Source organism: Haliotis rufescens, unplaced genomic scaffold (genome assembly GCF_023055435.1).
Source record: "Haliotis rufescens isolate VD_foot unplaced genomic scaffold, xgHalRufe1.0.p SCAF_8, whole genome shotgun sequence".
Taxonomy (NCBI): domain Eukaryota; kingdom Metazoa; phylum Mollusca; class Gastropoda; order Lepetellida; family Haliotidae; genus Haliotis; species Haliotis rufescens.
In genome coordinates, this window is record NW_025964372.1 from 675323 (window position 1) to 700709 (window position 25387).

The 25387-nt window shown below is 40.5% G+C and overlaps 1 protein-coding gene across 1 annotated transcript; it reads left to right on the forward strand.

Annotated features, from left to right (window-relative positions):
• Window positions 1-694: 694 nt before the first annotated feature.
• On the forward strand, window positions 695-25387 carry LOC124119104. Its single transcript, XM_048389229.1, has 10 exons — window positions 695-989; window positions 9268-9352; window positions 9678-9737; window positions 9962-10138; window positions 12285-12420; window positions 14801-14909; window positions 16691-16763; window positions 16849-16995; window positions 17848-17987; window positions 25123-25387. Exons 1-10 carry the CDS (start codon window positions 859-861, stop codon window positions 25385-25387), a joined length of 1323 nt encoding a protein of 440 aa, XP_048245186.1. The 5' UTR covers window positions 695-858.

Below are 25387 nucleotides of genomic sequence, written 5' to 3' on the forward strand. Positions count from 1 at the left end.
TATTTATATTATTGTTGTTATTGTTATTGTTGTTGGTGGGGGTGGGGGTTCCGCGAACTATTTTTCACTCATTCGGAGCAACAAATACACATGCTGTGTTACAAAAGACTCGACAACGTACGTTTAACTTACTGTTTGGACTGCGTTCTTTTTCCAGAAACCGCGAAACGAGTATAACGCCCCTTATACATAGAATGTTTCAATAACTTGCTAATATAAGGGTAACGCTATTTTTCAGGGCATTATCATTTGCAGAAGCCTGAGGTCTTCCATTAATTGCCCGACGAAGGAGGGCAGTTGAAAAGAACGAGGGCTTCTGCAAATGATAATGCCCTGAAAAAGAGCGTTACCGTTATTATAGCTAAAATGGATGGAATTTGTTATCAAATTAAAAGAACAACAATATCAGTTTTGAAACATTTACTGCAATCGACACGAATGTCACTGACCACATTTTACAAATATGGAAACGTCATAGAACAAACCAGATGACGTCACTATAATACGTGACGTCATTTTCTCTACCCTATGACGTCACCAAACAACGGGCTTGATAATGGCCCGTCGTCAAGCAATATGAGGGCATTATCAAGTTACAGTGGCCCGCTTATTTTTAATAACGTGCGGGCGGCTTAATGATAATTCTAACCATTTTAGCTATAATGTATTCTATTACAGCTTCTCGAACAATACCGATTTCAAAATCCCCCGACTTGTCTTTGACGATAACGGATGATGACGACTATAACCTAAATATCAATGGACGGCCCTGGTTGTTCAGCGAGAGCATGTTCTTCAGGGCTGATGGTCGGATGTTCTCTGTGGAGGAGGGCACGCTCACCCTAATCAGCGTCACGAATGGGAGCGGCGTGGATAGAATGGGTCAATGGAATTCTGTGGACTTTCTGTACAAGGCAGGGTCCCATCAGATGCAGACAAGCGTCCTGTATTACATACAACCCATTTACCCACTGGTGCTGTTTAAACAGGTAGATGTATAGTATAAATATATACACTTAAAAGTAGACACATGTTAACGATAATAGTTACAGAGAGAATAATAAACGCAGGTCGGGTTGATATTATTTCCTTGGTTAATTTTAAATTCATGTAGTTCAATATTCATTTTTAACAGTTGTTCATGGTTAGAGGGCGGTCGGGTATCCTAGTGGTTAAAGCGTTCTCGTCACGCCGACGACCCGGGTTCGATTCCCGACATGGGTACAATGTGTGAAGCCAATTTCTGGTGTCCCCCGCCGTGATATTGCTGGAATATTGCTAAAAGCGGCGTAACACCATACTCACTCACTGATGGTGTAAGAAATTATGATGCAGCAACAAGACTAGCAATTAACATTATAACCGTGATGCAATCGTGTCGTGACGCCTTTTTTACTATTTATTCCTTATTTGATTTTAATAATTCATTTATAGATACCTGATACGCAGTGGAAGTCTAAAATTATAACTCAACAAAACTTAAAGTTAATGTCTGTTTAATAAGTAAAACACAAATTTACACCATATTTGAATTGACCCACGATTTCAGAAACAATTTCTAAAATAACTATTTACCACGATTTGTCCTTATTTGACAATGTTTTAGTCCTTATTTGACTATATTTCAGTCCTTATTTGACTATATTTCAGTCCTTATTTGACTACGAAAAAACCCTTATTTGGTTTTATTAAAGTCCTCATTTGACTTTAATTCCGACCATTGTGCCCTGATTTGACACTGTCAGAGGCAGCCACCGTCTACATGGCTGCTCTCTACCAAGCATGACTGTACAAGTGACAGAGCTAGGGACAGAGTTCCCCGCCGCACACATTTGCGCATGCAGCCCGTGCGCCACGTGCTGTCCAGAACACCACACTTTAACAAGTGGTGCGTTCGCGCGAATGTTTCTGAATGATTTGTCATCCTTCTGTTCATTTCCCCTCTCTATGATAGTCCAAAGTCTATCATAATTCTACAATAATCATCATGGTACAATTTTCAAGCAATAAACATTGACAACAATCACACGTTAATGTTCAATTTTCTGAAAAATAAACAATTCAAAGTTCAATTAAAGTTCATCCTGAAAAAGAAACAATTTTTAATCGCACGATCACAAATGTAATCTGAAGTCCTTGAGAAACACAAACATTTTCCTGTAAATGTCAGTTATCAGAATGTCCTTTTCACTCACGTGTGTCCTTGTTCCTCTTCTATATCTGTTTTCTTTTGATTTCTTCATCCTCTTCTGTTCAGTCCTCTGTATTGTTCATCTGTCCTTCCCATTTCATTCTTTTCTGTTTGTCCCATCCTCTTCATCCTTTTCTGTCTTTTGTTCCCGTCTGTCGCCTTGTGTCCATTCCAGAGGACAAACTTTTGTGACTGGTCTCATTATTATAGTTTTGTCTGTTTTAATGTCAACAACTCTCACATGACCATCTGTGCCTGGATATGTCCTCGTGATGATCCCGAGCTTCCAGCTTCCCCGAGGTGCTTCTGGTGATATGATGATAACCACGTCATCCACTTGTAGATCCCGGCTGGGTGAAAACCATTTCTTTCTCGTCTGAAGTGAAGGCAACCATTCCTTCATCCAGCGTTTCCAGACATGACGTACAAGTTCCTGTACTCTTCTCCATCTTCTTCTTGGATTAAAAGGAGTAACATCTACAGAATCTGGAGCAAAGATTCCACCCATTTGACCATGTAGAAAATGGTTTGGCGTCAAAGGCACTTCATCATTTGGGTGAGCACTTTGATATGTCAAAGGGCGAGAATTTATAAGTCCTTCAGCACCAACAAATGATGTCATCAATTCCTCATCTGTTATATCTCCAGATCCAAGAATGGCATATATTGCTCGCTTCGCAGCCCGAACCATTGATTCAAAAACTCCACCAAAGTTTGGAGCATGTGGCGGATTAAATTTCCAGATCACACCTCTGTTCGCCAGAGATGACTTCACAGTATCTGTATTTAGTTTAGCAACAAGTTGTTTCAGCTCATTTGTAGCTCCAACAAAATTAGTGCCATTATCCGATAGGATTTCCTTGGGTAGCCCTCGTCTGCTCGCCATTCTGTAGAATGCGTTAAGAAACGAATCACTGTCCAGAGCATATGACATCTCCAAATGTACTGCTCGTGTTGCTAAGCAAGTGAAGAGGCACAAATAACGTTTTTGTCTGGATTTTCCACGTCCCTGAATCGTTAGAAATGGCCCAGCATAGTCAACACCTGCCTGCTCAAAAGCTCTAAGAGAGTACCTCAAACGAATCTTTGGAAGTGGCGCCATTATTTGAGCTGCTGGCTTTGCCTTTTGTCGACGACAATGTGAACACTCTCGTTCCCATTCACGAATCTCTTCACGACCGGCAATTATCCAAAAACGAGAGGATAAAACAGCAAGCACTTGGTTTGTTCCAAGAACATGATTGCCATCTTCATGATGCTTCTTGACAATCAGCTTCGTTACCCAGTGTTTTCTAGGCAGAATAATTGGGAATTTTGTTTGGAAGGGCAAATAATCTGCATGTTTGAGTCTGCCACCAGACCTAAGGAGACCATCATCATCCACAACAGGATGAAGATTAATGAGTTTGCTACCTTTGGAAACATGCTTTCCATTTGCTATCGCCAAATAATCTTTTGAGAATGCATCTTTTTGTGCATTACAAATGATGTGCTTTTCAGCATCAGCAATTTCTTCTGTGGTTAAGCAACCCAGCTGTCTTTCATCTGATTTAACAGAAGCATTGTTGATAAATCTGTACACCCATGCTGTACTGTGTGTAAGCCTTTTCCAGTCGGAAAATCTTGAAGGTTCTAGTAACCAAACTGAATCAGCAAATGTGACAAGGGATACAGATTGTTTTGTATCTTTCTTTTTCATTTCAGATTCATGCGATGTCCTGAAGTTCACAGTTTGTTCAGGCCATTTGCTTTCATCACACTGCAGAAATTCGGGTCCATTTTTCCAAGATGCAGTGGACAATTTCTGAACTGATGTTCCTCTGGTGATAATATCTGCAGCATTTAGTTCTGATGGAACATGCTTCCACTGAGAGGTATCAGTATGCTCCTGTATGAAAGCAATACGGTTGGCTACAAATGACTTGAAATAACGGCTGTGATTTTTGATCCAACACAGCACATTAAGACTATCAGTCCATAGTACTGAATTGGAACTACTAATTTCAAGGGCATGCGAAACAGCCAACATCAGCTGAACTCCTAACACAGCTGCCATTAACTCAAGTCGAGGGATGGTTACACACTTCAAAGGAGCAACCCGACTTTTAGCTGCTACCAGCTGGCTTGAATTGTCACCGTTTTCATTAAGATTGACAGAATATAAGACTGCACCATATGCATCCTCAGATGCATCAACAAATACATGTAGTTTTGTTGTTTTGTCATCAAGGTTCAAACACCTTGGAAACCGTAATCCATCTAACTGACTTCTCTCTGTGAGCCATTGTGATGCTTCCTTTTTGAGATCATGTTCAACCACTTCATCCCAGTCCATACCTGACAACCACAGTTTCTGCATTGTAATTTTTGCCCTAATGTGAAATGGAGCAAGAAAACCAAGGGGATCAAACAATTTTGCTATCTCTCTAAGAAACCCTCTCTTGGTAAGTATCAAGTTCTCTCCCACCCTAGGACTGTGAAAGCAGAAATCATCATCTTGAGCTAGCCAAACAAGACCTAATGTTTTAGCTGACGGTAACTCATCCTTTGTCAAGTTGACCTCGGATGTTCTATCTTCAACTGGTATGTGTCTGAGGACCTCTGGAGAATTTGATAACCATTTCCTGGATCGCATTCCTGCTTTTCCCCACAAGGCTGTAAGTTGTTTGTACAATTCAATACCATCATCCACTTCTGGAACAGAATCCATACCATCGTCCATGTACGTGGATTTACAAACAGTGTTTGCAGCTTTTGGGAAGAGATGCTCAAACCTCCTTGCATTTTCCCTAGAAATGTATTGTGCCAGAAAAGGAGAAGCATTCATGCCAAAGACTACTCTCTGGAATTCATATATCTGTGGTATTTCTGATTGTTTTAATGATCTCCACAAGAACCTAAAGTATGAACGGTCTTTGAATGGAATTCCTATTTGTAAATACATTTCAGCAATGTCACAAACCAAAGCTATTTTGTATTTGCGGAATCGAAGAAGTATCTCAAACAAATCACCCTGAAGTTTTGGTCCCTGGTGTATGATATCATTCAATGATATACCCTGACATTTCGCTGAAGCATCAAAAACAACCCTGACTTTGGTTGTACTTCTATCTGGCCGTACTACAGGAAAGTGTGGTAAGAGCCACTGACTGCAAGAGGTATCTTCATTTGCAGTTACAATCCGAATATAACCCTTTGCAGGGTAGTCTGAAATAGTCTGATCATAAGCTTCAGCTACAGCTTTGTCTTTTGACAACTTCTTCTCTGTATTACAGAGGCGTTTATAGGCCACGTTGTAATTGTCAGGAAGACACTTGAAATCTGCCTTCCAAGGTATACCTATCTGGTATTGTCCATTCTCATAAGTGAAAGATTGTTGCACAAACTCAACAATCGATTCATCTTGCTTTGTCAAGATTGGTTCTGATGACTGAAACTCTTCTACTTCCCAAAACTTGTGAAGCATATAGTTTAGTTCAAGCTCTTTGTCATTTGAGAAGTAAGTGCTATAAGATCTCTGATGTCCCGAATCTCTAGGAATACATCCAACACATGTCCACCCAAGAGGAGTGAGTCTGGCTATTGGTTCTCCATCACCACCTGGAACATCCTCATAAGATCGATGTAATTCCAGGTAATCCATTCCAATGAGTAAATCTACAATGTGAGGGGCTTTCACCTTTGGGAACTGAATATGTTGCAAATGTGACCACTGCTTGCAATGTTTTTGCCAATTGACAACTTGCATTTGACCCGTGACGCGAGTAGTAGTTAACGCAGACATTGTCATATCCACTGACCCATCCATACTTTCAAGACCAAATCAAACAGCTGTGGTCTGAAATTTCTCACTTTGTCCATTTAGGACATTGACAGAGACATCTTGCCTTTTACCTACTAACCCCAACTGTGAAGCTACATCTTCATTAATGTAGGTTTGTGTACTTGCATCGTCCAACAATGCATTTACAACAATTCTGTTTGGTCCATTTTTAATAACAACAGGTACAGTCCGAAGTGAAAGGAGCGTAGGCTTATCAGATTTTGTGGACGACATTGTTGTGAACTTTGGAACTTCATGATCATGTTCTATACTTGTTACAGCTTGCTGTGGTGTTTGAGTATTGTCACTGTTACTATAAGCTACACTTCTTTTTGAATGAAGTAACTGATTATGTAATGCAGGACAGTTATCAATACCACACTTGGTGTTGCGTCTACAGGTTCTGCCATAGTGACTGAAACCAAAACAACGGAAGCAAAGGTTTAACTGCTGGACAGTTTCCCATCTCCTGGGAACTGTCATTGATTTAAACTTCCAACATGTCACAATGTCATGGTTGTCCATGTGACACAACTGACATCTGTGATCTCTTTCAGACTGTTTGTTACCAAAGAAAGACCCGGATTTGTTTGGACCTTTATGATATATTGTCTTTCCTTTAACAGCTAACCCATTGATGGTTTCTGAAGCAATGATCTGGAATTCTGCTTCCATTAAAACCCATTCACGCAATGCTTCAACTGACTCCTGTCGTTGAGTTTCAAATATCCATCTTTGGTATTGACTGATCATGGATTCCGTCATTTTCTTCAGAATCTGTACATACAAACATCCATTGCCTAACTCTTCTAACCTATCAGACTCCCTTAGGTTTACAACCACAACATCCAGCATATCAGCAAACCGTTCAAAGTCCTTTGCATTACCAGGTCGCACTGGCTTGAAGGATGAAATATCTTCCAATTGGAGAGCAATATGACGTCTCACTCCTCCAAATTTACGTTCCAGTCTCTCAAGAGCTACACCATAGGCTGCTGCGCTGTGACCTAAGTCTTGAATGACCTTCATTGCATCACCACTAACAAACTGGCGCAACTGAAGCAACTTATATTCTGGTGTGGCAGGTGCTTTGTCTATACAAGCAATAAATGCAGCCTTCCAGGCTTCATATGATTTGACATCTCCAGTAAAGACAGGGATGGACACACGCTTCAACTGTTTCCACATGTCTTTACCAATATCATAACTGTGTGAAAGTGTAGGTGTCCTACGATTGTAACAACTATCTGAATGCTGCCTCACCATCTGAACTGGTTCATGATGTGGTTCTACTTGATAACATGATTGCCCACCGACTGATTTCGTATGACAAGAAGCGTTTTTTACAGGAACATCTTTCACATCTACCTTCTTTTCAGAATTAAACATTTGTGACAGACAATATTTGGAAATAGCATCAGACCTATTTCTGAGATAGTCCTGTGCATCGTCTTGAGCTTTAGTACCTACCTCTTCTAATAATTCACCTTCCTGTGTGACCTTGACCATATTGTTTTTATCACCAACAGCTTCAAACAGTTCTGACAGGTTCACAATAACTTCTAAAGCCTTTAGCTGGCAACTGTTTAATTTGTCTATAGCTTCCCGAACTTCCATTCGTGATGGAATATCTCCTTGATCAACTAGCTTCTCCAAAGCATTTTTTTGATTTTGTGAAAGCTGATTTTACTATCATTTTCTGCCTCTTCAGAGAGTTCATTGTAGATTCATAATCTGTTTTGTTTGAAATACCATCAGACTCAGGCAGAGGTATGTCTGCAATTGTATCAAGTGTAAGCTCTGTTTTGTCCATTTTCCCTTTTATGAGAGAGATTACACTAGTTTGGGACATGTTTGTAAGCTAACACGTGATCAAGTTTTCTGATACAAATTCAACATAATACCCAACGCTAATGTACACGGTTAAACATACAGTGTATACATACTATGGTAACGGTTGTTGGATAAACACTATGAATTACCACCTGTGGTTTATCATACAACCAATTTCCAGTTGACTGTGCCATATCGAAACTATGTACAATGAAACTAAACTGTCTGTTCAAATCACATCAACATGTGATTTATCAACTATTGGTATGGTAACCACGCTCTGCTACCATTTTGATACGCAGTGGAAGTCTAAAATTATAACTCAACAAAACTTAAAGTTAATGTCTGTTTAATAAGTAAAACACAAATTTACACCATATTTGAATTGACCCACGATTTCAGAAACAATTTCTAAAATAACTATTTACCACGATTTGTCCTTATTTGACAATGTTTTAGTCCTTATTTGACTATATTTCAGTCCTTATTTGACTATATTTCAGTCCTTATTTGACTACGAAAAAACCCTTATTTGGTTTTATTAAAGTCCTCATTTGACTTTAATTCCGACCATTGTGCCCTGATTTGACACTGTCAGAGGCAGCCACCGTCTACATGGCTGCTCTCTACCAAGCATGACTGTACAAGTGACAGAGCTAGGGACAGAGTTCCCCGCCGCACACATTTGCGCATGCAGCCCGTGCGCCACGTGCTGTCCAGAACACCATACTTTAACAAGTGGTGCGTTCGCGCGAATGTTTCTGAATGATTTGTCATCCTTCTGTTCAATACCATAGAATGAATTTATATCACAGATTTGATTTGATCTTGCGATCAGTGACACCAGATAACACCTAAGAAAAACAAACACAAATAATTGTTTTAGATCTTTATCTTTAAAAACCGACGCATTTTCACATTTCTAGTCACTAATTACAGAGTTTCTTCTCCGTAAACATATGTTCCTCAGGATTGAGAGAGAAATCGAAATCATTAGTGTTCGATTATAGAAAATTGCGTTCGATCAGTCATTCACCAATCTGGATTATGTATATTAATCATAACCACCCAGGAATAATCTAGCTGTATGAGAGCAACCAGGCTGTTGTTACCTGCATGGGATAATGGCACCAATTGTCCATCCCTATAACCCCACGAGCATAATTGGTAAGTATCTGCTTGAAATAACGAAAGATGTAAACAACTTACAATAGCAAGGTGTAACAGCATAAGTAAGGATACGATATATTGATGAACAACTTCTGTATTACAGTCTGTGGCCGAAATAACTTACAATTGGAGTGAAAAATCACAAATGACACACCTTCGAACAGCTTTGACGTGTGAGGCTCGAAGGGATGTAGACCCTTGTCTTCCCATCATTCAGGAAGCTGCAAAATCTTTTAACTTCCTTTCCCAGGTCATCCAATAACACATATGCCAAGCAGAATGGGGGAAACTACAATTTCATTATTGATGGACATAAAGCACTACCAACAGAAGAGGTTAGCACTTTTTTACTTCTTTTATTAACGTTGCACTCAGAAATATTCCAGTTACATAGCGGAGTATGGACCAGACAAACTAGTTAGTGCTCTCGTGAGCAACGATCAACATCATCGGGATACGTTGACATGTAATATATAACCAGGTCACTGAGCGGTTAGTCGGTCCAATACGACCATCATAGTTTGCTGGGGACCTATTGTAACCCGGAAGCAGCATGGGGATACGTACAGGCTCCCATAACACAAACATGATTTAATCAAGCAAATTATATATTGATGTTATATTATCAATTTTAATGACAACTGATCACATTGCTTTCAGCGATTCTGGACAGATCTCATGTCTTCCGCGCGACAGTGGGGACTGCTTGTTTATGAACAGGTACGCATTTCATTTAGTGCAGCTATTTGACATTTTTCTGAGAAAATTTACATTTACAGGTATCAGTACTTTAAAGCAGGAATTCCATCATTATTGAATTAAAATTGACTCTAATATTCTTTTTAGTGAATCATAAGTCACAGTTTTTACTGTGCACCTGTATCAGTGTGTTCCTATTCATATATGTATACAAGATGTCTTCAATGAAGCACGTTCTGTTTCAGGACTTTCTAGACACCCAGTTTGACTCGGTGACCCAGCTTCACACTGACGTGCATCTAGCCAAGCAGTGGTTGAAGGAGATGGGTAATGGAGCAGCAAAGAATGGCTTGAGAATCCAGTATTGTATGTCCTACCCCCGCCACGCCCTTCAGTCGCTGGAAATTCCCGTAGTAACACAGGTGGGTGTGCACAAATGTCAGTTAATGAAAACAAAGTGACAGGAAAAGAACAAGAAGCATTTTATCAAATAATTTTATTTGAAACATGCAGATTGTTTAGTATAGCAACATAAAATGATGGGCTTAATGTGTCAAGAAGGCCTAACCGTTTTCTAATATTTGACAATGTAGATGCAGGTTAAATCTTCAACACATATGCCTAAAAAGTCCTCTCAGGTCATAGACTTACTTCGTAACTCTTAACTAGATGAGTCCACAATTTTCTGCCTAATCTAGAGGGTTGAAAGGGTGCTTAGAATACCTTGTTCTTTATGAAAAGTAAATTAATCTTCAAGAACTGAACAAAGGTATGCTTCTTTTATTTGGTCGTTGTATGCAATGAGATAAGAAATCAGTTCAGTATCTAGCCAAAGAGTGTTGATAAAATTTGTGAACACATAATGCTATTTAGAAATGTAACAAATGTTATATCTGAGATTACATTTCTTAGTATGTACAAACTCTGGCACACTCTCAAAGTGAGGCACACAATCGCTAGTACATAAAGACAGGGACCTCACCCACTCAGCCAGCGAGGCTTGCACAAAATGGAAGTCCGACAACTAGTAGTCCAGATCACGTTCTTTGTGTAACGCTCTGAGATTACAGAGAAAGTGTAATCCCAAGTATAACAATTGTTACATCTGTCCACTTTGCAAATGGCATTCTGTTTTCATTGCTTTCGGTCATGGCAGGCGTGCCAATTAACACTTGTCAGAGGGGTACACAAAGTACTGATCTAGACAACCAGTTGTAGGACTTCCTTTTGTGGAAGGTTCGGTGGCTGAATGGGTTAGATCGCTGACTCAACCGCAAAAACTACAAGAAGTTGTAATCGTAAAATGACATTTGATAAATATGCAATAACCCTATGCAAAGTGTACATATTTATATTTCCCTTTGCGTCTGAGGAAAAGTATGCAAGTCTTCAACATCGTTCAGTTAGTTTAGTTCCAAATCACACGTCACAGTAATAACGCCAAAAACGCCCATTTTGACGCCAAAATGTTACGTTAACTATTGTTCCTAAAACTTGAAAAACGCTCACGAGGATTCGGTTTCTATCGTGCTTTATGTATTCCCACACATACTTTGAAAATTGCAGTAACCCCCAAACCTGCATTTTGTAACCAACATCCACCCTTAATTACGAGCAATTAAATTCTTGAAAAATATATCTGTCGTGTATAATACGCACATACATGTACCTTTCTTTTGTATCATTTCTGACTGTCAGCATAAACCACGAAATTTACGATCGTTCAACCCTTTCAACAAAATCATATTCTAATAAGAGACCCCTATTTCTTAACTTGAGTGCGCCCTGGGCGCTTTTTACGTCGACTACGGTACAAGTATTTCTATAGATTTTAAAATAATGTTAGATTGCATGGAGATGGAGACTCCGAATCAGCCGTTTCAATCAGTGCTCATTTGATTTGAATCCTCTAATTGAACACTCAGAAGTGCGTATTTTCGAAATTGATAGTTAGTTTCTTTTATGATATGGTACACTACAGACGAAGTTACTTTATCTTATCTCCGTTACTGACAACTATGTCTTTTCTTGATTTTTTTAATTTCCAACAATAGGTGAGGTGAAATGGGGTTTAATGTCGCGTCCAAGATTATTGCACTTATAAAGGGACGTGCATGTACGTGTGTGTGTTTGTGTGGCTGCTTGTACTAGTCCGGACTGATGCCGATTTATAGTGCTAGCTCACTGAGATACCATGCCGCAGTTTAACACTCAGATACAGTACACTGACTCCGAGCCGACCAGTCCTTGTTTTAGCCCCTTAATGCCGAGCGCCAGACAGGGTAACAACAAGTACCATCTTTTAACGTCTTTTTGTATTACGCGGTCGGGGATCGAGCCCCGGGCCTTCCGCTATCCGGGCGGACGCTCTACCACTAGACCACGGAGGCGGTCATTTCCAACAATAATAAGTCAGAGTAAGATTGAAGCTATGTTGCCTTAGTGACATCGAGAAGTGCATTTACATGGTAATTTTAACTCACTTGTTAGCAGATTTAGTGCTCATCGACTTCCCTCTTTACAGCAGCATTTGATGCATCTGCTATGAATAACTATTCACTTTCTCAGGCAAGGGTAAGCAGAGACTACCACCCAGGCGACGACCACTGGAAGATTGGCGTGTCATCACTCTTGGCTTGGGCCATTGGTGTAGCTCCGTATAAGGACAATTTCTGGACATCAGTTCAACCTGGCAACACATACAGTAAGGGAACGTTTTAAAACCACCTACATGTATTGGTCACGACTGTTTGCCTCGTTACTGCAGTACTGTTCCGCAGGAGCATGGCGGAAGGTTGCACGTTTTCCTGCTTCCACTTTGTGTTTGCGACTTACTGCGGTATATTTACAAAGATATAGCCTTATCGCAACTTTTGTATCGCAAAAGATCCCCGGACAAATATGTAAAAATGTATGGAATTAGTAGACATTAATTGACACAATTACGTTAATCAAAACACTTTCCTTGTCAACAATAGTGCATGTTTTCACGTCAATGACGAATCCGCCAGAAAGTTACAACAAAACGCTAAATAATAATGTCTATAGTTTTCATCTGGAATGACAAACCTGATAAAATAAAGTGGATACATTTCATTAAGCCCCATGAAGAAGGTGGCTCACGAATGATATATCTCAATGCCTTTCACCATTCTTTAAAATTGTCATTTCTGAAACGAGTTATCAGGGAAAGACAGACAAAATATCCTATTTTCCATTTCCACATTTTTTTACATAATGGAGCTCGTATCAATATGCAGTATTATTTCTTTAACCCATTTTAGAGAGCTATTTGAAATAATTGGGTAAGGTTCTACAGTAAGCCTGAACTATCTGGTGTGTCTGATTTTGATGAAATAATTGTGGAAGCTCTGAGGTTTAATACTTCAATCACTTTAAAGATTCCGACTTTGAGACAAAAAGTTTGGTAAAAAAAATGAGATAAATTAAATTAAATACACGTGCAACGAAAATGGTTTCATGGATTTCCAGGAGTTGAAGGACAACTTTAATATTAAGGGCACGTTTTTAGATTAGGAAATGTCGTCCATCACGGAGGACAAGGTAATAAAAGCGCCCACAACATGAACCTTTATCATATACGTGTTCCAAGAAAATGTCGGGCACTATTATTAACATAAAATTAAAGTTAAACAGGTTGACAATATCATGATATCTTAACTAGAACCGGTAATGTACTCCGGGTGTGCTTTACATGGCAAAGACAACAGACAGTTTAGTTTGTGCACGAGACACAAAATTATATGATGTCCGTATAAATTTATGCATAAGAGACTATTTATACATAAAAGCAATTGTGTAAAATGAAACTTGTTCATGATGATAAGTTTTCTTTTTGCAAAAGTATGTTCCATGTTTATATCGAATGCGATGTTATTAATGGTTTCTGGAGAGAACTAGAACAACGATTTAACCAGTACCTTCAAGATATGTTCCATGTTTATATCGAATGCGATGTTATTACTGGTTTCTGGAGAGAACTAGAACAATAATTTAACCAGTACCTTCAAGATATGTTCCATGTTTATATCGAATGCGATGTTATTAATGGTTTCTGGAGAGAACTAGAACAATAATTTAACCAGTACCTTCAAGATATGTTCCATGTTTTATCGAATGCGATGTTATTACTGGTTGCTGGAGAGAACTAGAACAACGATTTAACCAGTACCTTCAAGATATGTTTCATGTGACTGCATCTTCCATTCTGTTTGGTTAGAAAAGAAAACTGCGAAATTACACCAGCACATACTACTGTTAGCAACAAACATATATTCATATATCAAGTCTGAAAAGCGTGAAATCGCCTATTGAACGCTTCGTGGGGAATCTATCATCTGTATGCAGGGTCACAAGACCTTTGCAACAACAGAAACCTTTATTGTAATTTCTTACAGAAACGGAAACATCTTATGACATTTATGCGTGTCTTTTGCCATATAGCCTCATCTATTGTCTATTGTCTATTTCAAGCTGTTTTATTTGTCGCCATAAAACAGTTGTGGGCAATACATTACATGAAGCAGCACTCAGGATTACTATTACCTCCTCATCGAAATATCTTCAAACTATTCACTAGGCAAAAGAGACGTTTCTAATTTACAAACGAAGGACATTATGTGTACAGTTTGTAGGAGAACACATTACCGTGGTACATTTTCATGAACTACTTTGTAGGATGTTTACAAGTTTTACGGAAATAACAATATTGATACTGACAAGATTCTGTTCTCTTTAGTTGGTGTTTTTTGAGACAATACTATATATTAATTCTTTTCATTTTCTGTCAATACATACAACAGGTAGATTTGGGTATAATGTGGCTTATTATTCAGCTCAAGTACTATGTTTCGTTTCACACTTTGTAGGATGTTTTACGGTAATAACAATAATAATACTCACAACACTTTGTTCTCTTTATTTGGTATTTCCGGGGACAATTCTAAATATAAATTTCAGTTCCTGTCAGTTTTCAAGAAATACAACGGAAAGATTTGGTTCTAATTTAGTAGCCTTTCTTTTCCCGAGTTTCCCATTTTCTCAAGTGCTATGTTTCGTTTCAGACGCGTCAGAGCCGAATACAGCGCTACTAGCAGTCGTCTCTACTCTGAGCACTGGACCTGTTGGGATAAGTGATATGATCGGCGGCTCGAACAAGTCTTTGATCATGAAGTATATATATAATTTATAATGCCTCAAAGTGATATTGACCAATCAGAAAGCAGAACTACTAACCCCACATGTGCCCGTAGGACGTCAGTATAAACCCAAGCTGGTATTCCTGGCCTGTACCCTATACCGGCAGCAACAGCCATCTCAACCCACCTCACATATTGCACACAACAAGTCTGGTCCAAAAGTTCGGTATTCGACACTGTTTTGTGTTTTTATATAATTAATCGTGATGTCCAAGGACATTAATTTTGAAAGAAATAACTTTCATGTCTTTATTGATACATGATTACAGTTAATTCAACAAGGTTTGAAGAGTAGTCTCCCATTACCCTTAACGTCAACAGTTGTAAGTGTCCAGTATTTATTTTGACATGTACAACAGAGATACCAGACAGTAAAAACATTTCGGCATTATACATTTATTATGGTGTTTTAGTTGCCATATTTGGTGTCATGTCAGGCCAGCAGGATCATATGAGTGAGTGAGTGAGTATGGTTTTACGCCGCTTTTAGCAATATTCCAGCAATATCACGGCGGGGCACACCAGAAATGGGCTTCACACATTGTACTCATGTCGGGAATCGAACCCGGGTCTTCGGCGTGACGAGCGAACGCTTTAACCACAAGGCTACCCGACCGCCCCCCGCAGGATCATATGAGGCGAGGCTGGAGCTAACTAAATATAATACCGTATACGGCAACAAAAGACACCATAATGACATAACTTATGGGGTACTTTAGTTTCTAATAACTGTTCAAGTAGGGGACACAAGGGATCCAGACAGTTTTGTTTGTTTGTTTGTTTGTTTGTTTATTTTTTGTTTAACGCCGTACTCAGCAGTGTTCCAGCTAAAGGACAGCGGTCTGTAAAAAATCGGGTCTAGAAGAGACAATCCAGTGACTGACATCATGAACATCGATCTACGCAATTAGGATATGATGACATGCATCAACCAAGTTAGTGGGCCTGACCACCCGATGCCGTCAGTCACCCCTAAAGGACAAGCACGGTGGCCTCTTACAGCAAGCACGAGTTAAATGTAAATGAACGGACAGTGTAACCCACACATTCCTAATGTGCCAACATCCGTTCACAATTAGACGGGGACGTATTCATAATAAGGGAATTTGGTGTAACGGCGCTCTGAACAGTATTTCAGTTATGTCAGGCGTGTCAGCTTTCAAGGCTCATGTTCGTGAAGTATTTGCATGAAGTACGTACTGTTTATATATTGTTATTGTTATGAACCTACATACAATCATACACGCTCGCACACATACACATACATACACATACACACACATACACACACATACACACGCAAACACACGCACACACATATATACACACACATACACGCACACAAATACACATACACACATACATACATACACACACACACATACACACACACACATACACACACACACACACAAACATGCGCGCTATGTAAGTGCAACAGTCTTACCTCACAACAGGGTTGGGGAGTAAGTTGTCTTAACAGCGCAATGAACAGTATTTCACACTACAGAGCACGTGTGAGTCAGTGCAAATGTTGCCACAGTCAACAATATTCCACTGTTACCAAACAATCTGGAACAGGACACCAGATTGAAAACAAATGTGAACAAACTGATATGGCTATCGATTACAATAACAGCTACACTGTCATGCACCCCTAGCAACTAACGCTCTTGTCCTCTACAGTTACAATAACAGCTACACTGTCTTGCACCCCCAGCAACTAACGCTCTTGTCCTCTTCATATGTTTACAGATCCGTAAATGCGGACGGACTTATTTTGAAACCATCCCGTCCTGCAACTGCCATAGACAATACAATTCGAAGAGTAAGTTCCCATTTTGTCCAGAAGAAATATATCATGAACTATAAACGTTTGTCAGATATGTCACAAACCTGATCTTGCCTGACAGATGGCCTGGGGAGACTTTGAGGGACCAGACGGAGAGGTGTGGTCAACATATTCAGATTTTGGAGGGAAGAACAAGTTTGGTATCATCCTTGCTGCGGAGTTGACTGGTAATTACACGATGACGCCCGGCATGGCTGGCTTCCAAGGAGTAAGTTAACACAGTGTACTGATGAGTTAACATGTGACCCCTTCCTCGGTGTACTGGAGAGTGCCCAGAGAGTGGACAACTGGTAGTTTGACCCCTTCCCCACGTCAGACTAAAACCAAGGACAGGGCGACACCAGTCTGCCTTTTGTTAAACTCTACGGCATGGCATTCAAGTCTGACCTAGTACCAGCATCCACGCATACGCGCATTCACGCACGTACCACTACATACCTGCACGTCTCTATAATCTTTAATCTTGAACACTCAATCCCATTTCACCTCACCGTCAATTAACATGTCACACGGATAGCGGGATAGGCAAGTGGGTTAGACATTCTCAGTATTGATGTAATGTGTGAAGCCCAATCTTGGAGTCCCCCAACTCGCATGGTTCATTTTATGAAAAGCGTCATAAGTGACTTAACCTTGGTACTGGCACAGTCATCATCGGCACCATGGTCCATTAGTGGTCCATTAGTGGTCCATTAGTGGTACTCAAACAACGCATAGCTTCAGGACAAGGAGTGTTATTGATACCACACAACGTTTCAGGGCGATAACTTGACCTACTTTGAAAGAGCCAGGTATCACTGTATGGTGATTCTGTAAAGCAGATAAAGAAAGAAGAGAAATAAATTTCGTTAAAGCATCTTCCTAAAACGAGAAAGAAAAACCTGACCGTAAAAGGAAATAAGTTCTGGCTGTCTCGGTGAAATACTTGCAGTATTTCAAACACAACCTGTGACATGCGTTCTACATCCATCCACACTTAAAGCGCAAGGCTATGCTAAATTTGGAAACGAACAGGAAGCATAGTTGATCGTCATGTGTAAATGTCTGGTTGCTGTTTCAGTTCCCAACTTCCATGATCTTCCCTTACAACAACCCCAGCAAGATCCAGCCTCTGACAGACGCTGACCCCATTACCATGACTGGCTGTGGTACAGTGGACTTCTGTCTGTTCTATGTGTCACCTGTCCTTCAAGTTCAAGGGTACGTATATCAAATATGCAGAAGTGTTGCCTATGTATATATCCATGTATATAGCCATGTATATATCCGTTTGTCGCTAATACACTGCCGGGCAGAAGAAAGTATTGGATTTGACCAAAACATTACAAACGTTATCAAAACGTTACTAGGCCGACACACTGCCAACTTAAGGTTTAAGACACAACTATGATACTGGTATCAAATACATCACCATCGAATAACATTATTGTTTGCTTCATATTGTAGTGAGTGAGTGAGTGAGTATGGTTTTACGCCGCTTTTAGCAATATTCCAGCAATATCACGGCGGAGGACACCAGAAATGGGCTTCACACATTGTACCCATGTCGGGAATCGAACCCGGGTCTTCGGCGTGACGAGCGAACGCTTGAAACAATTATGTGTTGAAGACCTTCTCGCGTTCCAGCTTGATGCAAATGATATAAATCATATGGGCATCAAAGTAAGTCAATAATTATACCTGAACAATGTCCTACGGGTTAAAGTGAGCGAGTGAGTGAGTTTGGTTTAACTCAGCTTTTAACAGTATTCCAGTTATATCGCGGCGTGACAGCTTAATGTGGGAGGAAAGCCCGAAGTGATGCAGGTCTCAGACGTTTACCACTTCGGTGAAACCCACGAGCACGGGTATGGTGCTGACAAACCTAGAAACATAATCGGGGCGAACCGGGATTCGAACCCAAAATCATAGGTTTCTGGAGTGCCCAAGGGACGCAACTCTGCACAGCGAATCGCGGCGCCCTACGGGTTAAAGAGCAAAAATAGTCATTAGCAAAGTTATTCATGTTGACGCGATTCATGGAATGTTTACCATATAACAAACACTTCAACCAGAGAAATATTTCAAATAAGAACTAGAAGTCAGTATGAATATGTATTGAAACCTTCTCTAGTTTTTGTTTATCTATCCCTTTCGTTTTTCTAACTTTCCTTCTCTCTCTTTCTCCCCCTTCTGAGTGTCACATCATTACTAGGTAATAACATCCGTGAGTGACCTACATCCAGACAGCTGCTGGTTACACAATGATCCCCGTTGCCTTCTATTCAAACAAATATTAAGAACAACGACATCCATCCTTCCCCAATGTCTTCAGTGAAGTTAGAAATTCAACTGGCTCCTGCTCCTTTAAACAACAACATGCAAATAGTCTTAAACAAGTCTAGAATACATAGGCAAGTCTAGAATACATAGACAAGTCTAGATGTCTTCATTCTGAAAATGAAGGGAATCTCTGGGCTCTATATTATCATAATTTAACATACAATTTAACAGACAATTTCAAAATCTTTTCGTTTCAGAGACTTAACTAACTTTCGCAACAAATGTTATATTTCGGATAACAATTTCTTTGTAAAGTACAGTTTCCCAGCCAGGATATGAAACCACACTGACAGAAGTAAGGCACCTAATCGCCAGGACACAAAGTCCAGCCAATTAATCCACCCAACCACCGAGGCTTCCACAAAATGAAAGTCCGATAACTGGTGGTCAAGATCACGTACTTTGTGTACCCCTCTGACATGTGTAAATTGCCATAGCAATGAACACACAATGTCATTGATACAGTTTTTAAAAAGTAACACATGTTACATTTTGGATAATACTTTCTTAGTAAAGTACATATTCTAGTACTTATTTGACCAATTTCTACTACGTCTACCTCATACAGCAGCTTCCTGTCAACCGTCATTAAGGCCCACTTCTCGGCCTTTTCTTAATAATCTTAACGGACCTATTTCAAAGTAATTATGTGTTATGCAAATGTATGCGATTAGAAACGTCCATGAAGTTCGACCGCCTCCGTGGTCTAGTGGTAGAGCGTCTGCCCGGAGAGTGGGGCCGCCTCCGTGGTCTAGTGGTAGAGCGCCGCCCGGAGAGTGGGACCGCCTCCGTGATCTAGTGGTAGAGCGCCGCCCGGAGAGTGGGACCGCCTCCGTGGTCTAGTGGTAGAGCGCCGCCCGGAGAGTGGGACCGCCTCCGTGGTCTAGTGGTAGAGCGTCTGCCCGGAGAGTGGGACCGCCTCCGTGATCTAGTGGTAGAGCGTCTGCCCGGAGAGTGGGACCGCCTCCGTGGTCTAGTGGTAGAGCGTCTGCCCGGAGAGTGGGACCGCCTCCGTGATCTAGTGGTAGAGCGTCTGCCCGTAGAGTGGGACCGCCTCCGTGATCTAGTGGTAGAGCGCCGCCCGGAGAGTGGGACCGCCTCTGTGGTCTAGTGGTAGAGCGTCTGCCCGTAGAGTGGGACCGCCTCCGTGATCTAGTGGTAGAGCGCCGCCCGGAGAGTGGGACCGCCTCCGTGATCTAGTGGTAGAGCGCCGCCCGGAGAGCGCAAGGTACGTAGATGGATCCCCGGCCGCGTCATACCAAAAGACGTTAGAAGATGGTACTTGTTGTTACCCTGGCTTGCCCTCGGTTTTAAGGGGCTAAAACAAGGACCGGTCGACTCGGGGTCAGTATACTGTGTCTGAGTGGGGTATTGATGTTAAACTGCGGCATGGTATATCAGTGGGCTAGCACTTAAAAATCGTTATCAGTCCGGACTAGTACAAGCAGCCACACACACACACACACACACACACACACACACACACACACACACACACACACGTGCATGCACGTCGCTATACAAGTGCAATAATCTTGTATGCGACGTTAAACCCCATTTCACCTCACCTCCATAAAGTTCAGGGTCATCTTGTGCCAAATGTGTCTTGAGACTTAATGAAGCTGAATTGCCATGAACATGATCACCACTATATGTTCACAGAAATCTCTTTTTACGTAAGTGATCTCGTCTCATTATTGCCTACCTCTTTTCTCATATATGTAAGATGTATCTACAAGAAATAGTGCTCACAAAAAGGTGATCATATATCATGACTACAATGTACATCCAAGTCAAAGCTATGTCTGTGTGCCATCTTGCTGGCTGGATGCTCTGATACGCTATGATAGGGCAATGAGAAATCGACAAATAATTGAAGTTACATGACTATATGTCTGGCATTATATCTCATGTTACTATTGCGGCGTTAAACAACAAACAAACAAACAAACAAACCTTATCAACCAAGCCAGTCTTCATACCTTTTAAGGGGCGGTCGGGTAGCCTAGTGGTTAAAGCGTTAGCTCGTGACGCCGAAGACCCGGGTTCGATTCCTGACATGGGTACAATGTGTGAAGCCAATTTCTGGTGTCCCCGCCGTGATATTGCTGGAATAGTGCTAAAAGCGGCGTAGAACCATACTCACTCACTCACACACACACTTATACCTTATAAAGCAAATACATGTTTCGATCCGTCTCTGTTTTCTTTTAAAATCTTATAATAAATTAGCGATCATCTTACTTTGATTATGAGTGTGTTCACAAGTAACTGATAGTACGATTATTCACGGATAGTTATACTGTGCCTCTATACCATGAGCGTCTGTTGAATGCAAAAATATTCGTTCGTTCTCATCTCAAAATTTCATCTGAAGAAAGACTTTAAAAAAGGTATTTAACAGTTTTTATTATGTGATAAAACTACGTACAACGCACATATATGCACAGCAAAACAATATTCAGCTCCAACAAAATATGCCTGTTCCCTATCACTTCCACAACAGTTCTCATGACAGAGAGAACAAATACGGCCGTTGACACATGATGTGAAAGGCTTGGTCAAAATATTGATTGAACTTGAACACAATACAATCAGTAAACATCAGGGTGAACAATCAAGCATAATTTCTATTCAGAAAAATGTGCCTCCATGTCGTCAACAAACTAAACTTATATCAAACATTGAGTATTTCAATGTGGTACAAACTAATCCTCGGGTGTGGCTGTTTAGGTTTCCAGTAAAAGGATTTTCTGAAAGAGCAATAATTATGCAATTTCTATAACCAACCATCTAAGTATAACCAACTCATACGAGTAATTACGCTTGATGTGTTCTGTGTTCGGATATATGACAAAACACTATTAATTTGTGATGTCATAAACAGCTGATGACGTCACATCGCTCTAACTAACCAACCAGCATTGAGCATCGAAAAAATTCACGCTGCAAACAAAATTAAGTTATAAGACTAAGTCGTTCTGCCCGTATGGTTCATATTTCATTTTACACTCCATTCTATGTACAATCTACCACTGATAATGCGCAATATCAGTTTAGTTTACTGAGAGTTTCTGTTTAGTGTGGGCATATACCACACAACAGTGTGCAACTTCCATAAACGTAATGCTTGTCCCCCACTACAGATCATGGAGCCTTCTTGTTTTCAACCTATACAATGTATCTTGCAATGTAACCTCGTTGTTGGGTTGACAGTTGATTTCTCTTTATCGACTTCGCTATTCCAACGTTGTCAGTACATTTCATGTCTAGGCTATCAATGACATATCGCCGATCATCCCGATAGAGAAAGATGTCCAAATTGTTTCCACAGAAAGTCTGAATGACGAGTTTTAAAATTATTCTCACGCAGTCATACTTTTCTTTTTCTTATGATCATGTATATTTGGAAATATGCTTCTCGTTAGCATCAACATTCTTCATTTGTGTATCAGCAGAGCATGGGGCCTTTCTTTTCTTCGACTTGGTTGTCGACTTGTTTTCTCACTGGTGTCCCCGAAGATGTGGACCCAATAATGTAACAAACATGCCACATAGGAGAAGGAAACACTAATTACTAGTATATTCGGGCAGCTGATCACACGCTAATCTATCAACATGAACGAGTTATTTCAGTCTAGCTGGCCACATGCATAAGACAGAACAATGTCATTGAATATTGCCTACGACGTTGCATAAAGCATGCCATGTTGCTTACTAAGCTAGTGGAAAACAAAATGTATTTGCACCTTTTAAGCATTTACCATTTATCTGGAAATGGTATCTGCAATTATTTTTGTTCGTTTTGTCCTGGAGATGAAATGCCCCTCCCAGATGAGGACATTGCCGCTTAGTTGTATTTCACTTTATAAGAGGCCGTTATTGTTTCATAGACTAGCACGTGCTTTTGGTAGACACCTTTTTCACGTAAAGACATTTTACACTTTCATATCACCAAATACATAATACCAATTCTTGGGCTGTAGACCACAGTTCACCTGGGAAATCGAGCTATAATTGATAACCGTATCATTAACTGAATAAAATTAGCATTAATCATTAATAGTCATTTTGGTCGACTACAATATGTGCATTTGAAAAACTTACATTGGACATTTCAAAGTCTCTTTAAGAAATTAAAAGTTATTCTGCAGCATTATTTTAACTTTACAGAGCAATAACAACGCGACAACGAGTGAATAAGCGTTAAAATTGTAATTAGTGCACTAAAATGATCTCCTGTTGCCTTTTCCTTCTGAAGTATGACCTACAGAACACGTAGACGAGAGCCTCCCTGAATGGCTGGTAGGTGGCAGTATAGATGAACACATTCCACAGGCTGTTGGATAAAAGCAAAGTCATAAGGATCCGAACCAGGGTGGTGGGTACATTGTCTTTTCCGGATATGTAATTTGTAATAATACCAAATGTAAAGGGAACGTACGAAATGCAGAAGACACTTGTAGACACCAGACACATCATTGTAAATTTGACCTGAACCTCTTGTCGTACGGAGACACCTTCAGGAACTACTTGCTTCTTCATGAGTCGCTTCTTAATGAAAATCATCACAAGACAGATGACAATCACAGCCAGTGATACCATAGGAAATCCAATGGATGCCAAAACAGACGGAGCGGTATTAAAGTCAACAACACAAAGTGCAGCATCCTCGCGGTAGTAGAAATCCCCATCAGGCACAGTTATCAGGACCAGACGGATTAGACTGAGGAACATCGAGATGATTACTGCTATGATGAAGCGTTTGGTCGTGACAATATGGATGTATCTCAATGGCCAGCACACGGCAATGCAACGTTCCATGACGGTCAAGGCAACGTTGAAAACCGTTTGACCAATTATAAACGTCAATAAACAGGAAGCAAGTCCGACTATTGTATCAGAGTAGGCAAATCGGTTTAGAAAAGCAGAGGGGACGACGAAAACCAAGATATACAGACCCATGAAGAAATCAAAGACAGCCATCCAAGTGATGGTCCACAACGTTGGCATATGCAGCTCCTTTGTCTTGGCGACGACGAGCACGACGACTCCGTTGGCGGACATGACCAGGAAGGATACAATAAGATAAATAACACTAAGGGAGAATATACCCTCATTTGTATCTGTTCCAGTGTCAGGACTGGTTGTTGAGTTCATTATTCTTTGGGGAGCCTTGTTTCTATCTTCACAATACGAGTCAGTCTGACACAGAGACTTTTGTCTGATGAAAGTACATGCGCATGAATACTGTCTACATATATAGCCAATGGTTTCAACAAGCTCGCGTAAGAAGCAATCGCAAACCTAATTTAATATGTCCGGAGGTGTGACACAAACTAACAAACGATATTAAATCAACGTAAGTTATTACAAAGGTTATTGGATCTGATAATGAACATGGACTTGCTTCAATGAGAAAACTGTGTCTCCTGTCACAAATTGTTTATCACATACACATACATTCGCCCACTCATATTAACACCTTACCTTCATATAGGACTTATTGAAATCGATGGTGTAAATAACCAATCCCTCCCAGTCCTCCCCTTTAAATACATACAAATAGTGACTGTCGACATCTTGTGTATTACCAGTAACGTTTAATCCACTCTAAAGTGAAAAAATGTCAAACGTATAAAACTTGTTCTTTCACCAAAGTATGCAGCTGTCATAGAAGTGAGTGAGTGAGTATGGTTTTAAGCCGCTTTTAGCAATAGTCCTGCAATATCATGGCGGAGGAAACGAGAAATGGGCTTCACACATTGCACGCATGTCGTGAATCGAACCCGGGTCTTTGGCGTGACGAGCGAACACTTTAACCACTAGGCTACCTGACCGCCCAGCTGTCATAGTAATGAATGCTAGTTTGAAACATGACATGCATTTCTCGCTCGTACAACAACCTGATTTTGACAAAAATAATGTTTATAAGAAATAGTTTAGATAAAATACACTCTCTCTCTCTCTCTTACTGTGGACCCAAGTACCTGATGTGGGTTTATCATCACAGGAAGAAGGTGCTTGTTCAGGGCGAGTTGGCCAAGTGGGTCCCGATGTCCCCGCAGAGAGTGACTGACATCAGCATCGGGGACGACATCCTCATCAGCCTCACAGGGGCAGCGGCAGAAACCGTCCTCCCCTTTGACCTGCACCCTCGGACCAGGCGGCCGCGCCACTCTCAGCTTCAGTCAACAAGCATGCCGTGGAGAATGAAGCCATATTTGAAGCCACATTTTAATTTTTCCTATATTTACGGTTCGACAAACCGGAGCTAA